Source organism: Haematobia irritans, chromosome 3 (genome assembly GCF_050003625.1).
Source record: "Haematobia irritans isolate KBUSLIRL chromosome 3, ASM5000362v1, whole genome shotgun sequence".
NCBI lineage: Eukaryota > Metazoa > Arthropoda > Insecta > Diptera > Muscidae > Haematobia > Haematobia irritans.
In genome coordinates, this window is record NC_134399.1 from 88666677 (window position 1) to 88686555 (window position 19879).

Here is a 19879-nt window from a genome sequence, read left to right on the forward strand (position 1 = left end):
ATTTTGAGGTCTGAGAAAAAGAAAAAGTCGCTGGGGGGCAGATCTCGAGAATACGGTGGGTGGGGAAGCAATTCTAAGCCCAATTCATGAATTTTTGTTCTCAATGACTTGTGGCACGGTGCGTTGTATTAGGTTAGGTTATGTGGCAGCCCGATGTATCAGGCTAACTTAGACTATTCAGTCCATTGTGATACCACAGTGGTGAACTTCTCTCTTATCACTGAGTGCTGCCCGATTCCATGTTAAGCTCAATGAGCTTAACATGAAATCGGGCATAAGCGTTGTCTTGGTGGAACAACACTTTTTTCTTCTTCATATGGGGCCGTTTTGCCGCGATTTCGACCTTCAAACGCTCCAATAACGCCATATAATAGTCACTGTTGATAGTTTTTCCCTTCTCAAGATAATCGATAAAAATTATTCCATGCGAATCCCAAAAAACAGAGGCCATTACTTTACCAGCGGACTTTTAAGTCTTTCCACGCTTCGGAGACGGTTCACCGGTCGCTGTCCACTCAGCCGCGTGCCGATTGGACTCAGGAGTGTAGTGATGGAGCCATGTTTCATCCATTGTCACATGTCGACGGAAAAACTGGGGTGTATTACGAGTTAACAGCTGCAAACACCGCTCAGAATCAAATGTGAGTCAAATGTGAGCTCGCGCGGCACCCATTTTGCACAGAACTTCCGCATATCCAAATATTGATGAATGATGTGATCAACACGTTCCTTTGATATCCTTAAGGCCTCTGCTATCTCGATCAACTTCATTTTACTGTCATTCAAAATCATTTTGTGAATTTTTTTGATGTTTTCGTCGGTAACCACCTCTTTCGGGCGTCCACTGCGTTCTCCGTCCTCCGTGCTCATTTCACCACGCTTGAATTTTGCATACCAATCAATTATTGTTGATTTCCCTGGGGCAGAGTCCGGAAACTCATTAACAAGCCAAGTTTTTGCTTCCACCGTATTTTTTCCCTTCAGAAAACAGTATTTTATCAAAACACGAAATTCCTTTTTTCCATTTTTTTACAATAACAAAAGTTGCTTCACAAAAGACGCTCTATCTCACAAACAAATTGACTTGCAGATGTCAAATTTTGACACGAATCATTTGAAGGTTGGTACTATATAAAAATAATATGCATTTAATACTAGCGACGTCATCTCTGTGTCAGAACGGGGACTTATCAGCCAACCTCTTAAATAACCGGAAATCTCCAAATGATTATCTAAGCAAACTGAATGACATATTTCTGATACCCGCAAAAGAATATGTTTTAGGTTATCTACAGTGAAGGGTGTACGAGTTTCGGTGAGGCCGATGTTTATTTAAATTATTGAAGTAAATTGTCATTGTGCGGTTATAGGTTAACCACCTTATATAGCAATAGACTAATAACTCGTATATAATGTGAACTATCAATGGAAAGTTTCATTATCGATTATTTATCAATAGCAGAAAATACTTTATTTAACGGACGGACTTCGATTCTGTTCCGTTTTTATTAATTAGAGGAACATGTTTGTAATAGCTGATAGTTTATAACGCAAAAGGTAGGCTCGTCCACTTGCCATATTTGCAAAACAAAGCGTCTGTATTGACGTAACGCATATGGTTTCCAAATGTGGGCAAAAATATACGTAACTACATAATTGTATTTCTGTATATATTTTTGTTTACTTACATATAAATAATAAGAAATACATTTCTATTGTTTATATTATTTATTCCCACAACAAGTGTGGTTTGATGTAAATGAAAAATTTTATTCTAAGAAAAAACTATTAGATTTTTACAACAACATAGCAAGGTGGTAGATGGTCATCTGATATAAAAATGTAGAGGACTTTTATTAGATTTCTTACATTTTATTACTTGTATGTCACTGTATCGGGTACTTGAATAATGAAATTACCGGTGTTGAAAATTATTATTGGAATTTGTTCCCTCATCATTACATGTAATGGTCTAAATTTGGGTTTCAGAAATCTTGTTACTTCAGCTGGTGATATTGCCGTAGGTGTCCTTAAAGATATTCCCAAGAAGTTACCAACATCTAAGGCAGTATTTGAGAAGGGTAAACAATTGATTGCCGGATATCCATTTGAATTTGTCTCATCAACAGTCAATCAAATATGTAAGTACGGGGAGAACATAATCAATGCCATGTTTGTATTTAAAAGTGAGGATAATGTGTTAAAATTGACCCATATATGTATATGCAGAGATGGTCTGTCGTAAACTGTAAGGTATTTGACATACATTTCACACGTATTTTATCATACCTCAAAAACGTCGTAAACCTCCGTAAAATACTTACGGCCTTATTCATAAAAAAAAAACAATAACGTGTAGTTTAAATCAGTGACATCTATCACACTCTTTTTGTTTTATTAGCCTTTTATAAAATATGTATTCATTAATAATTAATAGCACTAATATAGCTATTACACGTTTTTAGTAATCAGGTGGCAACACATGTTGTTAATAAACGGTTAGGTTAGGTTAGGCGGCAGCCCGATGTATCAGGCTCACTTAGACTATTCAGTCCATTGTGATACACATTGGTGAACTTCTCTCTTATAACTGCGTGCTGCCCGATTCCATGTTGAGCTCAATGACAAGGGACCTCCTTTTTATAGCCAAGTCCGAACGACGTTCCACCTTGCAGTGAAACCACTTAGAGAAGCTTTGAAACCCTCAGAAATGTCACCAGCATTCCTGAGGTGGGATAATCCACCGCTGAAAAACTTTTTGGTGTTCGGTCGAAGCAGGAATCGAACCCACGACCTTGTGTATGCAAGGCGGGCATGCTACACGCAAAAAATAATTCTTTCCTCCCAAACGAAATTTTGGACAAGCAAAGTTCGTTTCTCATTTGCTTTTCGCTGTAAGGAAGTGTATTTGGAAGAAAAGTATATACTTTTTGTGATAAACGTTTATTCTTTTCCAGGATGTAAAAACAATTTCATAAAGACTAACTCAAAAAAAACGTTGTTTTCTTGCTAATTGCATTTTCCCTCACATCTTGCTCACATCCACGAGGTTTTTTAGTTCTTAACACCTTTTCCTGTAATACCAACAATGTAGAAGAAGTTATACAATTTTATAAATTTTTAAATTTTTTTACCTTTCGCCTGGACGGAGAATCGAACCGCGGACCATGCACTTTGTAAGCCAACACACTAACCACTGAGCTATGTACCTGTTATGGTCATCAATAGATACTTGTCCATATAAGTTATATTTATATAGCATAGCTTGCGGCGCCCACGAACCGAATAAACAAAGTTTATTTAACAGAAACAAACATTTAGTTTGGCACCGTGGAGCAGTGGTTGCTACGTCCGACTTGCATGCCAAGGGTCGTGGGTTCGATCCCTGCTTAGACCAAAGTTTTTTTTTTGTTTTTTTGTTTTTTACATATATTCCAGATATGTTCGGAAGATTCCGAAAAAATGTTCAACATTACATTGTACTATATTAAATTTTGAACTGTAAAATGTGTCTTATTAAAGACCTAAAGTCAGAAAAGAACAGTGTTTGATATAAACGAAATGGACTGTGTTGTTGTTTCAAAAATAACTTTTTTATTGAAAAAATAAAAATTTTGTAACAAACGAATTTTTTTGGTAATAAAAGTTTAAAATTTTCGAAGCAATTCAAAAAAATCTAACAAAAGAAAAACGTTTTCGGTACACGTTTTCCAAACGTTTTTTTTCTTTGAGTGTAACCATTGCACCACGGTGACTCCCGGTTAATCTTAATAATCATCAAAACAGCTCTTTGATGAGAAAATATCTCCTCTTTTACACGTATTGGCATATAATGATATACGAAATACCATAAAATTGTGAAAAATTAATTTGTATTGTCCCAAAAAATATCTTTAAATTTTATCAAAGATCTCCAACTTGGACAACTCTGAAAACCGGACACCTACCAAATGAGGACTGATGTATGGGGACTAATGCCATATAAACACATTAAAATTAACCTCTCATAACTGGAGACCTCCCTAATGTGGACAAAATTGAGGCGACCGTGGGTGTCCACCTTTCCAGGCCGAATCTTATGTACCCTCCACCAATCGAATTACTTGGTTTGTGGCCACACTTGCCAATGACAAAGTATCTAAAAACTTCTTATCATTGTCTTCTAAATTGTAAGTTAGATGACATGGAGTTAGTCCAGTACAATTCTTGACCGGTATAATTAGACGTGTCTAACAGGTTGGCTGATAAGTCCCCGGTCTAACAAAGAAAAACACATTTTTTTGTCAAAATTCGTTTTTATTATTCAATATAGTTCCCTGCAAGAGCGATACAACGATTATAACAACCTTCAAATTTTTTGATACCATTTTGGTAGTACTCCTTCGGATTTGCCTCAGCATTCTTTTGAGATCTGATAACAAGAAAAAGTCGGTGGGGGCAGATCTGGAGACTACGGTGGGTGTGGAAGCAATTCGAAGCCCAATCCATGAATTTTTGCCATCGTTCTCAATAACTTGTGGCACGGTGCGTTGTCTTGGTGGAACAACACTTTTTTCTTCTTCATACACGCAAAGAAAAAAAAAAAACGTTTGGAAAACGTGTACCGAAAACGTTTTTCTTTTGTTAGAGTTTTTTGAATTGCTTCGAAAATTTCAAACCTTTATCACCAAAAAAATTCGTTTGTTACAAAGTTTTTATTTTTTCAATAAAAAAAGTTATTTTTGAAACAACAACAGAGTCCATTTCGTTTATATCAAACACTGTTCTTTTCTGACTTTTGGTCTTTAATAAAACACATTTTACAGTTCAAAATTTAATATAGTACAATGTAATGTTGAACATTTTTTCGGAATCTTCCGAACATATGTGGAATGTATGTAAAAAAAAAAAAAAACTTTGGTCGAAGCAGGGATCGAACCCACGACCCTTGGCATGAGAGTCAGACGTAGCAACCACTGCTCCACGGTGCCAAACGAAATGTTTGTTTCTGTTAAATAAACTTTGTTTATTCGGTTCGTGGGCGCCGCAAGCTATGCTATATAAATATAACTTATATGGATAATTATCTATTGGTGACCATAACAGGTACATAGCTCAGTGGTTAGTGTGTTGGCTTACAAAGTGCATGGTCCGCGGTTCGATTCTCCGTCCAGGCGAAAGGTAAAAAAAATTTAAAAATTTATAAATTCGTATAATTTCTTCTACATTGTTGGTATTACAGGAAAAAGGTAAGTACTATGTTCGCTTTTCGAGTTGAAATTTTCGCGGTTACTTTATTAAAACTGTTCAATATGAAGCAGACAAATTAACTCAATTGATGCGAAGTTTCTTGTTCCCCTAGATTTCGACAAGACTTTACAGGAATATTTTGGTTTTAATTTATAATTTTGATTATTTCAGGAAAAGTAATCGCGAAAATAAAGTGATTTTCAACTCGAAAACCGAACATAGTACCCACCTAAAGGTGTTAAGAACTAAAAAACTCGTGGATGTGAGAAAGATGTGAGGGAAAATGCAAGTAGCAAGAAAAAAAAATTTTTTAGTTAGTCTTTATGAAATTGTTGTTACATCCTGGAAAAGAATAAATGTTTATCACAAAAAGTATATACTTTTCTTCCAAATACACTTCCTTACAGCGAAAAGCAAATAAGAAACGAACTTTGTTTGTCTAAAATTTCGTTTGGCAGGAAAGAATTATTTTTTTGCGTGTATGGGGCCGTTTTGCCGCGATTTCGACCTTCAAACGCTCCAATAACGCCATATAATATTCACTGTTGATGGTTTTTCCCTTCTCAAGATAATCGATAAAAATTATTCCATGCGCATCCCAAAAAACAGAGGCTATTACTTTGCCAGCGAACTTTTGAGTCTTTCCACGCTTCGGAGACGGTTCACCGGTCGCTGTCCACTCAGCCGACTGTCGATTGGGCTCAGGAGTGTAGTGATGGAGCCATGTTTCATCCATTGTCACATATCGACGGAAAAACTCGAGCGGCACCCATTTTGCACAGAGCTTCCGCATATCCAAATATTGATGAATGATATGACCAACACGTTCCTTTGATATCTTTAAGGCCTCTGCTATCTCGATCAACTTCATTTTACGATCATTTTGTGGATTTTTTTGATATTTTCGTCGGTAACCACCTCTTTTGGGCGTCCACTGCGTTCACCGTCCTCCGTGCTATTATTATTGATTTCCCTGGGGCAGACTCCGGAAACTCATTATCAAGCCAAGTTTTTGCTTCCACCGTATTTTTTCCCTTCAAAAAAACAGTATTTTATCAAAACACGAAATTCTTTTTTTTTCCATTTTTTTCACAATAACAAAAGTTGATTCACAAAAGACGCTCTATATCGCAAACTAATTGACTTACAAACGTCAAATTTTGACACGAATCATTTGAAGGTTGGTACTATATAAAAATAATATGCATTTAATACTAGCGACGCCATCTATGTGTCAGACCGGGGACTTATCAGCAAACCTGTTATAATATAATTATGAACCAATATTGATCATTGTTTGCTTGATTAGTACCAAATTTTAGGCGGATCAGATGAAATTTGCTTATCCAGGAGGCTCAATAAGTAAAATATGGGGAGCCTCCATATAGGCTCTATATAATTATAGATCGATGTGGACCAGTTTTTGCATGGTGATTAGAAATCATAAATTAACAGCACAAACCAAATTTCATTCAACAGGATCGGGTGAAACTTGCGCCTCAAAAAGGTTCCGCAAGCCAAATCTGGGGATCGGTTTATATGGGGGCTATATATAAGCAAGGTCCGATAAGGATCAATTTTAGCGTGGGTGTTAGAGGGCATATACTAACACTACGTACGAAATTTAATCGGATCGGGTGAAATTTGCGCCTCCAAGAGATTGCGCTAGCCAAATCTGGAGATCGGTTTATATGGGGGCTATTGGGGGCAGCAAAAAAATTTAGAAGTTCTTACAAAGGCACAACTTTAAAAGCACTTCCAGAAGATGCACTCCCAATAATGTTCTTTATTTTAACTACCCAGGAAGTTCTTTTAATTCAATTTTTTTATAACTTGGTTTTTTCATACTTTTAATGGATAATTTTAATTTTTTTTTGTTTCAAATAGGTTAAAAACAGAGTAAGAATTCATAAAATGGTACAAATCATTTAAATTTTGTGGAAAAAAATGTTAAATTCGATCTGAAAAAATTGTGAATTTTTTAAAATATCTGAAGTCAAACGTTTCCGACAAGCGTTAGAATCCATTAGAAATTATAAAAAATTATAAAAATTATTTATTTGACAAAATATCACAGAATTTTTTAATTTACATCCAAAACATTGAATTCGGATCACATCTAAATAAGTAATGCAAATTCAGTGCAACGGCTGTTGAAATGGAGGACTTCCGTCCTATGACAAGCCCATGTAAAATTCATCGCTTCTGCGTCAATTTTGCACCACTTCCGGATCCAAAAAAAACATTTTCATTACTTTTTTGGCGACGCTTTTTTTGCTGGGTAATATTGGTCCAACGTATACCAATTTTGGCACGAGCATTAGAGGCCATATACCAATAATACGTAGCAAATTTCAACCGGATGGGTGGAATTTGGTGCTCTAAGAGGCTCCGCTAGGTAAATATGGGGTTGGTTTATATGGGGGCTATACGTAAAGGTGGTTCGATATGGCCCGTTTGCAATGCCATCCGACCTACATTAATAACAACTACTTGTGCCAAGATTCAAGTCGATAGCTTTTTTCGTTCGAAAGTTAGGGTGATTTCAACAGACGGACGGACGGGCATCGCGACAACGACTCAGAATATATATACTTTATGGGGTCTTAGAGGATATAAATATGTAGCGCTGATATGTTGGATTACATATCAGCCACCATCATATGATGGAGGGTATAAAAATATAGCGCATTACTCCGTTACATTACATTTTGTATATCAATAAGTTTGCTATAGGACGATTTGGATACTTACTTATGATGTAACATTGTGGATTTGGATGTTGGATCTGGTAAAAAGTCGTCTCGTCTATATTACATCCTTCACCATTTTTTTGACAAACACATTGGTTTCAATCCTACACCCTCAAAAAATCGCTTCTCTAACATATACTCCCAAACACATTCTACTGCAAGCACTCAGCAAAAAAATTTGGAAGTTCTTCCAAAGGCACAACTTTAAAAGCACTTCCAGAAGATGTACTCCCAACGATGTTCTTTATTTTAACTACACAGAAAGTTCTTTTCATTCAATTTTTTATTACATGGTTTTTTCATATTTTTAATGGGTAATTTTAACTTTTTTTTGTTTCAAATTGGTTAAAAATAGTTTAAAAATTCATAAAATGGTACAAACTACTAAAATTTTGTCAAAAAAAAAATGCTAAATCCAATCTGAAAAAATTGTGAATTTTTGAAAATATTTGAGGTCAAAGGTTTAGACAAGCGTTAGGTTAGGTTAGGTGGCAGCCCGATGTATCAGACTCACTTAGACTATTCAGTCCATTGTGATACCACATTGGTGAACTTCTCTCTTATCACTGAGTGCTGCCCGATTCCATGTTAAGCTCAATGACAAGGGACCTCCTTTGTATAGCCGAGTCCGAACGGCGTTCCACATTGCAGTGAAACCACTTAGAGAAGTTTTGAAATCCTCAGAAATGTCACCAGCATTACTGAGGTGGGATAATCCACCGCTGAAAAACTTTTTGGTGTTCGGTCGAAGCAGGAATCGAACCCACGACCTTGTGTATGCAAGGCGGGCATGCTAACCATTGCACCACGGTGGCTCCCTTCAGACAAGCGTTAGAATCCATTAATTTACATCCAAAACCACACCTAAAGAAGTGATGCAAATTCAGTGCACCGGCGGTTGAAATGGAGGACTTCCGTCCTATGACAAGCCCATGTTAAATTCATCGCTTCTGCGTCAATTTTGCACCACTTCCGGATCCAAAAAGAACATTTTCATTACTTTTTTGGGGGCGCTTTTTTTGCTGGGCATGTATATTTTCAGGATTGGTCCAAACAAAATATTGTTTGTATTGTTAAAACATATTATGTTTCACCTTAGGCATACACTGGTAGAAAAAAAATGTATGGAATTTCCTTGTGTGTATATATTTCTAAGACCAATTGGTTACTTTCATTTTTTTACTTGGAGCATACTCTCTCGATCTCTTGTTCCAAACACATATATGTTTATAGGCAATTTCTTTATTAATATATGTTTGCATCCAAACATAATATGTTCTAGCATATTAACATATAAGCATCTAGCATAGAAACATATATGTCGCAAACATGTTATGCTAGTTTATGAACATTGTATGCGTGCACTTAAAAATAATGTGCTAAATATTTGAGTTCCACACATATAATTTTTACACCCAAACATATGAAAATATTTTTTTTTTCGTCCATGTAGATCGTTAAAAAATTGAATCTACTATTCTGAGAAGATTAAGAAAATACTCCATTTGGTTTAAAAACTTATATTTCTCAATATCGGGCGTTAATATTTATAGAAGCTACATTTACTTCTGAACCGATTTTTATCAAATATATCACACTTAGCCAGTGATAGGAACATGCACACATTCGCAGATTCACGAAATAAAAAGCCGTACTCATGCACGTACAACTTTTAAAGACTTATGCTTGCTCACGACTCACTACATACTCACGACATTTTCAAACCAGGAATGAGCAAAAATAATACGTTAAAAATTATTCAAATAAGAGGTTTGATTAGCTAATTGGCAAAACTCAAATCATGACCGTGGGTTTCATTATGAGTGTGATTTTTCAAAAATTAGAATTGTAGTGAACCACTGTGCTATGCATGTGGACCACCTTTAAGATTAGAACACTAACAAATAAATCATCTCAAATGTCAATAGAAAATTTTTCCTAACAGAAAGTGTTTCATTGATCAGACGGACATTTCCGTTTCTGTTCCGTTTCTAATTGAACGATATTGTTTGACACTATTGACAATTGGTGACTCAAAAAGGTAGGCTCGTTCAACAGTCATTTGGGAAGAAACAACAACGTCAGCTATTTGTATGCACAAAACGAATGTGGAAAGCTCGCATTGCTATATATATACAAGTGTTCATATATATAGTATGTTTATTAACATATAAATAATATGCAATGCTTTTTTCATTGTTTTCGATTTTTAATTTTATCAACTTTATGTGATTTAATTTTAGAATTCCCACATTATTTGGCTGGTTGTTTGCCGCTTTGTATAAAACTGAGATTTATTCCCACATAACAATTTAGTCTCGTTATATATCACAACGCGTTCACTTCTAGATAGAAAGCCTATGGTCATTAAATAAATAAAAATTGTTCTGGACTCTGATTTATGAAAATAACATTCAGCAGTGGTTAAGTGTCGCCGGGGATTTGTAAAATGAAATCTGTGACAATAACAACTCTAATAGGGTTTTGTGCCCTTATCATTAGCACCAATGGTGTGGATTTGAGTTTTAAAAATGTCCTAACTTCAACCAGTGATGTTGCCACAGGTGTTGTCAGAGATGTGGGCAATAAATTGCCAACACCAAAAGGTCTGTTTGAGACCAGTAAACAATTGATTGCTGGATATCCATTTGAATTCGTATCATCAACCATCAATCAAATATGTAAGTAATGAGAATAGTAGAGGAGTTTTTAACAAAGCCTTGGTCTGGCGAAAAGTGGGAAAACCCAGAAGAAACCCTTTTTGTAAGGATGAGCTCGTGATATGAATAGGCTGTCATAAACGAAAATTCACGTATAAATATCACTGTTAAACACTAAAATTCGTTCATACAAGTCTTTTGTTTTTCGTGAATGTGATTTCCTTGATGAACACTACAAAAAACTACTTCAGAATATCGTTGCACTGATATTCTATCCGAAATAGCAAATTAATGCAATTCTCGTCGCTATTGTCATGTTAAATTTTAATGAAGAGAAATTCTCTTGATTCGCAATACTGTAAGAGTTTCTGACCTAAGCAAATATTCTATTTCAATTTACAGTCACTCAAAATAATTTTGTGAATTTTTTAACGTTTTGGTCGGTACTGACCTCTATTGTACATTAAGTTATTCTACCGTCTTATGTGCATATTACATAATGTATATATTTTCCAGGCAAGCCTTGGTCCTGGGAAAATGTTTTGAAACCCGTCATTAAGCCAAGTTCGTATTTTAGCTGCATTATGACATATGGCTTTTGCACTTTTCGGTCTGCTCGCACGAAACCAAGAATGACTTAAAAAGGAGGTTCCTCGCTTCGTTTCTACCATACAATGGTCACCAAAATCTCGCGATTTCAATCTGTGGGACTAGACCATTTTGAAGAGTTAAGTTGGCACAAAAAAATTGTAAATCGATTGATCAACTCAAGGCGGCGCACAGTGCTTCCAAATCGATTTTTTGGAAATAATTCTGTAACTTTTGAACGGATAAAGATAGCAACATAATTTTTTTCTGTGTGTGAAAGGTGAAGTGTTTTCCTCTAAGTTTGCCAATTTGTGGGTCCCTAGTGAGTCCACGAGCTGACGTGTAGGTGTTGAAAATTGGTCACCTCGGGGGTATGAAATTTGCAAGATATGGGACCTACAATTTATTTTTTTGCAAAACTTTGACAAAGTGGGGTCAGTATTTGGAACCTAGAAGTTGTGTTTTTAAGTGGATTCGTAATTTTTCTTCTTAACTGCATTCCCTACAATTTATTTTTTTTGCAAAATTTTGACAAAGTGGGGTCAGTATTGGAACCTAGAAGTTGTGTTTTTAAGTGGATTCGTAATTTTTCTTCTTAACTGCAAAATTCTACGAATCGTAAAAGAAAACAAATGTATACGGTCGTAAGTTCGGCCAGGCCGAAGCTTATGTACCCTCCACCATGGATTGCGTAGAAACTTCTTCTACATACTGCCATCCACAATCGAATTACTTGGGTTGCGGTAAAGATGGCCCGTGGCAACGTATCATAAAACCTCCTAACACCATCTTCTAAATTGTAAGTAAGTCCATTCTATATATATATTGAGCTAAAAAATACCGATTAAATACGTATATAATTCAATTTGACAAAATTTTCTAAAGAAATACAATTTTGACAAAATTTTCTATAGAAATAAAATTTTAACAAAATTTTCTATAGAAATAAAATTTTGACAAAATTTTCTATAGAAATAAAATTTTAACAAAATTTTCTATAGAAATAAAATTTTGATAAAATTTTCTATAGAAATAAAATTTTAACAAAATTTTCTATAGAAATAAAATGTTGACAAAATTTTCTATAGAAATTAAATTTTGACAAAATTTTCTATAGAAATAAAATTTTAACAAAATTTTCTATAGAAATAAAATGTTAACAAAATTTTCTATAGAAATAAAATTTTGACAAAATTTTCTATAGAAATAAAATTTTTTGTAGATTATTTTTGGCTCGAGTTGCAACCATGATTATGACTGATATGGAACAATTTTTGTGTGATTGGGGATCGGCTATATATAACTATAGACCGATATACACCAATTTTGGTATGGTTGTTAGCGGCCATATACTAACACCGTGTTCCAAATTTGAACCGGATCGGATGAATTGTGCTCCTCCAATAGGCTCCGGAGGTCAAATCTGGAGAACTGTTTATATGGGGGCTATATATAATTATGGACCGATATGTATCAATTCTGTCATGGTTCTTAGAGACCATATACTAATGCCATGTTCCAGATTTCAGCAAGATCGGATGAAATTTGCTTCTCTTTGAGGCTCCGCAAGCCAAATCTGGGAATCGGTTTATATGGGGGCTATATATAATTATGGACCGATGTGGACCAATTTTTGCATGGATGTTAGAGACCATATACCAACACCATGTACCAAATTTCAGCCGGATCGGATGAAATTTGCTTCTCATTGAGGCTCCGTAAGCCAAATCTGGGGATCGGTTTATATGGGGGCTATATATAATTATGGACCTATGTGGACCAATTTTTGCGTGGTTATTAGAGACCATATACCAACACCATGTACCAAATTTCGGCAAGATCGGATGAAATTTGCTTCTCGTTGAGGGTTTGCAAGCCAAATCTGGGGATCGGTTTATATGGGAGCTATATATGATTATTTACCAATGTGGACCACTTTTTGCATGGTTGTTAGAGACCATATACTAACACCAAGTATCAAATTTCAGCCGGATCGGATGAAATATGCTTCTCTTAGAGGCTCCGCAAGCCAAATCTGGGGGTTCGTTTATATGGGGGCTATACGTAAAAGTGAACCGATATGGTCCATTTGCAATACCATTCGACCTACATCAATAACAACTACTTGTGCCAAGTTTCAACTCGATAGCTTTTTTCGTTCGGAAGTTAGCGTGATTTCAACAGACGGACGGACGGACATGCTCAGGTCGACTCAGAATTTCACCACGACCCAGAATATAAATACTTTATGGGGTCTTAGATCAATATTTCGATGTGTTACAAACGGAATGACAAAGTTAATATACCCCCATCCTATGGTGGAGGGTATAAAAATTTCGAATTTTGACCTTTTTTTTTTTTTTTGGAAAAAAGCACATACCTTCTTGCTGTCGTAACATTTTTTTACAGATTTCTCCCAATCTTTTTTTACTTCTTTCTTATAGGCGACCATATAGGGATACGTTTTAAGCTTTTATCGGCCATTTTGGTCAAGTAGTATATGAGTTATTCTCCGCCCAAAATCGACAATTTTTCAAAAAGAAATTTTTTTTTTTTCAAAAATTCTCATTCGGCAAAGCACCGATTGCTAAGCCGATTTGTTTCTAAAAAGCCCTATGTGTTCACTAAATAACAGTAAAAGGTTTAAACATCCTGCCAGTAAACAGCTGAGAAATATGCAAATTACGAAAAAATAACGCTTTTTCCATATATTTCCCCACTTTGGGTATTTTTGATACCAATTTTGGGAATGGTATATGGGAGTATCTAACTCTGAACGGATTTCCACCAAATTTTGCACACTCGACTGTACTACTAATTAGACTCCTCGTGAAAAACTTGGGCAAAACTTTGGCTTCTGGGGCCATATAAAATATTGGCAAAATCTGGTGTTGCTGCAGATGCCAACGTTTTGCTTAGGTTTGCTTGAAATTTTGCATGAGGAGTCTAATTAGTAGTTCAGTCCAGTGTGCAAAATTTGGTGGAAATCGATTCAGATTTAGATACTTCCATATATATCTATTGTCCGATATACACTTAAATGGGCATCGGAAACTAAATTTTCACTCTAAGACCACAGTTTCACTCCGATTTACCTGAAATTGTGCACAGGTACCAGAAATAATATTCTAGCTACACCGAAAGAATTTTCTTCGTAAAAAGAACGAAAAATTTCGTTAAAAGTACGAAATTTGTCATTGTTTTACAACCAAAGAAACTTTTCATTAAAAGTACGAAATATTTCGTACTTTTTACGAAGAAAAGTTCTTCCAAAATTTTCGTAGTTTGTATGAAAAAAATTCGTACTTTTTATTAAGAATCTTCGTACTTTTTATGAAAAATGTTCGTACTTTTTATGAAACAAATTCGTTCTTTTTATGAAAATGTTTCGTACTTTTTATGAAAAATTTTCGTAGTTTTTATGAAATAGGTTCGTACTTTTTATGAAAAACTTTCGTACTTTTTTCTGAAAAATGTTCGAACTTTTAGAAAAAAAATTATAGTCGAAAGTGCATTTGGTTGTAGTTGCAAGTGTGAAAAATGACATCACTACTTTACATCTTAAGTTTTTGAATAATTTTTAGTTTTATTGCTTCACTTTTATTCATAGCGAGCTATCACCCAAATGAGAAGTAGCATAGACTTGCATAAAAAATAGAATAAAGGAATACACTCAAGCACATTATAAAAGACAATTTAATGCCGCGAACGGAAATTTTACAACTTCAATGAAACTTCTTCGTTATTTCAAAGAAAATGTTTCGTACTTTTTATGAAGAAATTTTAACGCAGAATGTTTCGTAAAATATTCGTAAAAACTTCTTCACAAAATTCATGAAAAAGTTAATGTAGAATGTTTCGTAGAAGTTTCGTATATTCGTAAAATGTTCTTCGTAAAATTTACGAAAATGAATGAAAATTTCGTTATTTTAAGGAAGAATTCATGAAGAATAGTTAATGAAGAATTCTTCGTAAAATTAACGAAGAGAATTCTTTCGGTGTACGCATGCCGCATGTTGAAATCGGTTCAGATTTAGATATAGCCCACATATATATCTTACGCACGATATGCACTTATATGGCTCTAGAAGCCAGATTTTTTCTCTGATTTGCTTCAAATTTTGCACAAGATGTATATTTGATAGTATGGATTGCTGTTTTTCAGTGCAATAGGATATTGCCGGCCACCAATCTTCGATATGAAACTCTTCAACTGTGCCTTTTTATATGGGTTTAATTTATTAAAATCTTTATACCTTTCAGGTGCATCTGCTTTGTCATCGAATGCTATAACGCCGAAATTTTCTCCCAATATTGAAAAGTTGAACTTTCAACTAAGGACTGCATGTAATCGTTACAGTTATCCCTTACTTAAGGCCAACGAAATGTGGACTAGTCACGAATTTCAGCCTGATAAGAAGGTAGTCATTTTTGCCACAGGATGGACCACTACTGTGAATGATACTGAAGCCATTGATGTCTTTGCCAAGGCCTATGCATGCAGAGGAGATGTAAATTTTGTGGTAAGTGGAGTGTTTTGTTTCGATAAACAGATATATCAGAATTGTTACACAAAATATTTTGGAATTCCCATTAGGCCATTGATGCTGCATCATTTGTTGACACACTCTATACCTGGTCTGCTTTCAATACCGAGGATTTGGGAATGCACATTGCTGCGGGCCTTGAACAGTTGGTGAAAATTGTACCCCTTGAGCGTATCCATTTGATCGGTCATAGTTTGGGATCTCATATTATGGGAGCAGCGGCTCGTTTCTTCTATGAAAAAACTGGAAAATTAATTCCTCGGGTTACGGGCTTAGATCCTGCCAAGCCTTGCTTCAATGAAGGCGAAACACTTTCAGGACTCATGCGTGGTGATGCTGAATTCATTGATGTGATCCACAGCAACTCTGGTGTATTGGGTAAACGCAGTCCCACTGGTGATGCCGACTTCTATCCCGGTGGTTTGGATCCCTTGCCTCCCGGTTGTGTGAGTGTTACTTGTGCCCATGCAAGAGCTTGGGAATATTTTGCTGAAACCGTTTATCCAGGCAATGAAAATAATTTCATGGGGGCCCGTTGTACCTCATTAACACGTTTGCGTGAGGGTAAATGTCCTAAACAGGATGTGCCTATGGGTTATGCCGCATCCACAAAAGCAAAGGGAAGCTATTTTATGGAAGTTCAGCCCGAAGCTCCCTATGGCGTGAAAGGTAATAAAAATCGCAACTTGAGTTACGAAAATTGTGGTCTATGTTCAACTCAAAAGAAAAACTAAGAAGGACGAGGCAAAGCACAATGTAAACAAAGAGACAGCTAAAATTGATAATAAATAAAACTGAAGATAAACATCTTAAGCTAATTCGATCTCTGTTTAATTAAAAAAAAAAAACTGTCGATATGTTTGGTTTCGGTTACGAGTTTTTATAATTTGAGTATCTCAATGCAGGTTTGTATAGGGGCCACAAAATCAGTCGTATTATTACAAAAATTAAATTATTCAAATTCAAAATATTCATCCGTTGATGAATATTTTGAAGTGAAAATTGGTGAGAAACATCTGAGCTGTCCTAGAAATCTTAGCTTGGTAACAGTAGAGATGTGCGAAATTTGTAAAGAATCCCAAAACAGCATTATCATGATTCCGAGACCATGTTGGACAATATAGGGAATAAATAGCATCAAAAGAGAATAGGAAAAAATTTTGATGGATAAACATTTTCCTAGAAATGTTACAGTTCAAAGGAATTATAAAATCTTTTTTACCATGGGGCTCGCCAGAAATGTGTTTATCGCCACTACTTAAGACTTAAGGGGATTATATTCTTAGATTTGTGTTTATTCTAAAATTGCGGGCATGAGGTAAACGCATGCGAGATATATAACTCTACTTGTAAAACAAATATATCACCACTATTTTTCTGATTTTTTTAAACAAAATTAAAAAAAAAAACAAGTAAGTAAAGTCTAAAGTCGGGCGGGGCCGACTATATTATACCCTTCACCACCATGTAGACCAACATTTGTGTTACCATCTCAACTACATCAAATTTGCTGGGAGGGCTATATAAAGGTTTGCATTTCCAGATACAAATAACATACTTATAATGGAGACAATTTTTTGTACTTCTACAAAATCTCTAGAATTAAAATTGAAATCGGCTAACGCCCTGGAATGAAACACAATGTTAATAAAAAAATATGGGAAATATGAAGCGAGAGAAATTTTAATGCAATTGTACAAAGGAGCATTTATGATTTACCAGCATATACTTATGCATTCGAGATATAGGACAATTTCAGGAACATTTACAATTTTTGCTACTCAGCAATGACGATTTTACAAGGATATTGGTTAGATCTTGCCAAGATATGTGGTCAAGTGTGGGTTGTGATATATTATTTGGTCAAGTCGGGCGACTTATTTAAAACTGAACCGTTCGGTGAAAATCTGGCATTACAGTGTGTAGGATATGACTAAGATATGGGGAAATTATCACAGAATTTTGTGTAAAATTTGGGAATTTGGCCATATTTGTATAAACCGAGGATAATCCCATTGCAAATGGGTCTAAAATATGAAATAGTCTACTATAGTTTCCCAATTCTGGTGTACATATATATGGGAGCTATATAATCTGAACCGATTGATTAAATTTGACATGCATAGTTAAAATACTAACTCTGCTATCTCTGCAAAATTTCATGTAAATGGGAGTATAACTCTGGCCCCCGTGGTCATTTGAGTGTACATCGAGCGATATATATATATATATATATATATATATATATATATATATATATATATATATATATATATATATATATATATATATATATATATATATATATATATATATATATATATATATATATATATATATATATATATATATATATATATATATATATATATATATATATATATATATATATATATATATATATATATATATATATATATATATATATATATATATATATATATATATATATATATATATATATATATATATATATATATATATATATATATATATATATATATATATATATATATATATATATATATATATATATATATATATATATATATATATATATATATATATATATATATATATATATTGAGGCCATATAAGTCCAAATTGGGCGAAAGATATATATGGGAGCTATATCTAAATCTGAACCGATTTTAACCAAATTTGGCACACATAACCATACCATTAAACGTACCTCTCGGTCAAAATTTGAAATCACTGCAAAACTCTGGCTTTTGAGGCCATATAAGTGCAAATCGGACGAAAGATATATATGGGAGATATATCTAAATCTGAACCGATTACAACCAAATTTGGTACACTTACCGATACTACTAAACGTACTCCTTGTGCAAAATTTGAACTAAATCACGGCAAAACTCTGGCTTTTGAGGCCATATAAGTGTAAATCGGACGAAAGATATATATGGGAGCTATGTCTAAATCTGAACCGATTTCAATCAAATTTACCAAGCATTGGTAGAAGGTGAATTCTACTCTTTATGCAAAATTTCACGTAAATCGGTAGTAAACTTTGGCCTCTGCGGTTATATGAGTCTAAATCGGACGAAAGTTATATATGGGTGCTATATCTAAATCTGAACCGATTTGGCTGATATTTTGCAAGTTTTTCAAGACTCATAAAATATTCGGATGTACGGAATTTGAAGAACATTGGTTGATAAACACGCCAATTATGACCAGATCGGGGATAAATATATATGACAACTATATCTAAATCTGAACCGATTTTTTCAATAGCGATTGTCTTTGTTCCACAAAACGACCCTATGCCAAATTTGAGGACCATCGGACTTAAACTGCGACCTGTACTTTGAGCACAAAAAATACATGAACAGACAGACGGACAGACATACAGACAGAATCCCAACACAAATATCCTTAAGCACGAATAAAGGGTGATACTGTCAAAATTTGGTCAAGGGAAAACGCGTGTAAATCGGTGAAATCGTTTATTCAAAAAAATCAAATTAAATTTCTCTTTCAAGTTCAATTAGTATAAAATTCAGGAAAAATATTCAGTTAGGCTTTCGCTTTTCCAAATCCGAATTGCCGGGCCTCACGCTTGACACCTGCCATCAGATTTTGTACAGCCACCTTGTCCACCTTCTCCGCCGCAGAAAGCCAGTTTGCCTTGAACTGCTGCTCGTCCTTAGCAGTTTCTTTGGTCTTCTTTAGGTTCCGCTTGACAATAGCCCAGTATTTCTCAATTGGGCGGAGCTCTGGCGTGTTGGGAGGGTTCTTGTCCTTGGGAACCACCTGCACGTTGTTGGCGGCGTACCACTCCATGGCCTTTTTGCCGTAATGGCAAGATGCCAAATCCGGCCAAAACAGTACGGAACAACCGTGTTTCTTCAGGAAAGGCAGCAGACGTTTATTCAAACACTCTTTCACGTAAATTTCTTGGTTGACAGTCCCGGAAGCTATGAAAATGCTGCTTTTCAAGCCACAGGTACAGATGGCTTGCCAAACCAGATATTTCTTTGCGAACTTTGACAGTTTTATGTGCTTGAAAATATCTGCTACCTTTCCCCTTCCTTTTGCCGTATAAAACTCGTGTCCCGGAAGCTGCTTGTAGTCGGCT

The 19879-nt window shown here is 35.0% G+C and overlaps 1 protein-coding gene across 2 annotated transcripts; it reads left to right on the forward strand.

The window, feature by feature from the left end:
- Positions 1 to 1859: 1859 nt before the first annotated feature.
- On the forward strand, positions 1860 to 16595 carry LOC142228602 (vitellogenin-1-like). Of its 2 annotated transcripts, none has more exons than XM_075299069.1 (3): positions 1860 to 2141; positions 15494 to 15753; positions 15828 to 16595. In XM_075299069.1, the coding sequence occupies exons 1-3, from the start codon at positions 1910 to 1912 to the stop codon at positions 16509 to 16511; spliced, it is 1176 nt and encodes a 391-aa protein (XP_075155184.1). In that variant the 5' UTR covers positions 1860 to 1909; the 3' UTR covers positions 16512 to 16595. The 2 variants fall into 2 exon arrangements, with proteins under 2 accessions (XP_075155184.1, XP_075155185.1); XM_075299070.1 differs by lacking the exon at positions 1860 to 2141 and adding an exon at positions 10301 to 10663.
- Positions 16596 to 19879: the final 3284 nt, after the last annotated feature.

What these genes read in the sequence shown, in the direction of transcription:
- LOC142228602 (XM_075299069.1), top strand. Translation starts at nt 1,910, where the DNA reads ATGAAATTACCGGTGTTGAAAATTATTATTGGAATTTGTTCCCTCATC. An exon ending in ATCAACAGTCAATCAAATAT is followed by an intron (nt 2,142 to 15,493) that starts GTAAGTACGGGG and finishes TATACCTTTCAG; the next exon opens with GTGCATCTGCTTTGTCATCG. An exon ending in GAGGAGATGTAAATTTTGTG is followed by an intron (nt 15,754 to 15,827) that starts GTAAGTGGAGTG and finishes AATTCCCATTAG; the next exon opens with GCCATTGATGCTGCATCATT.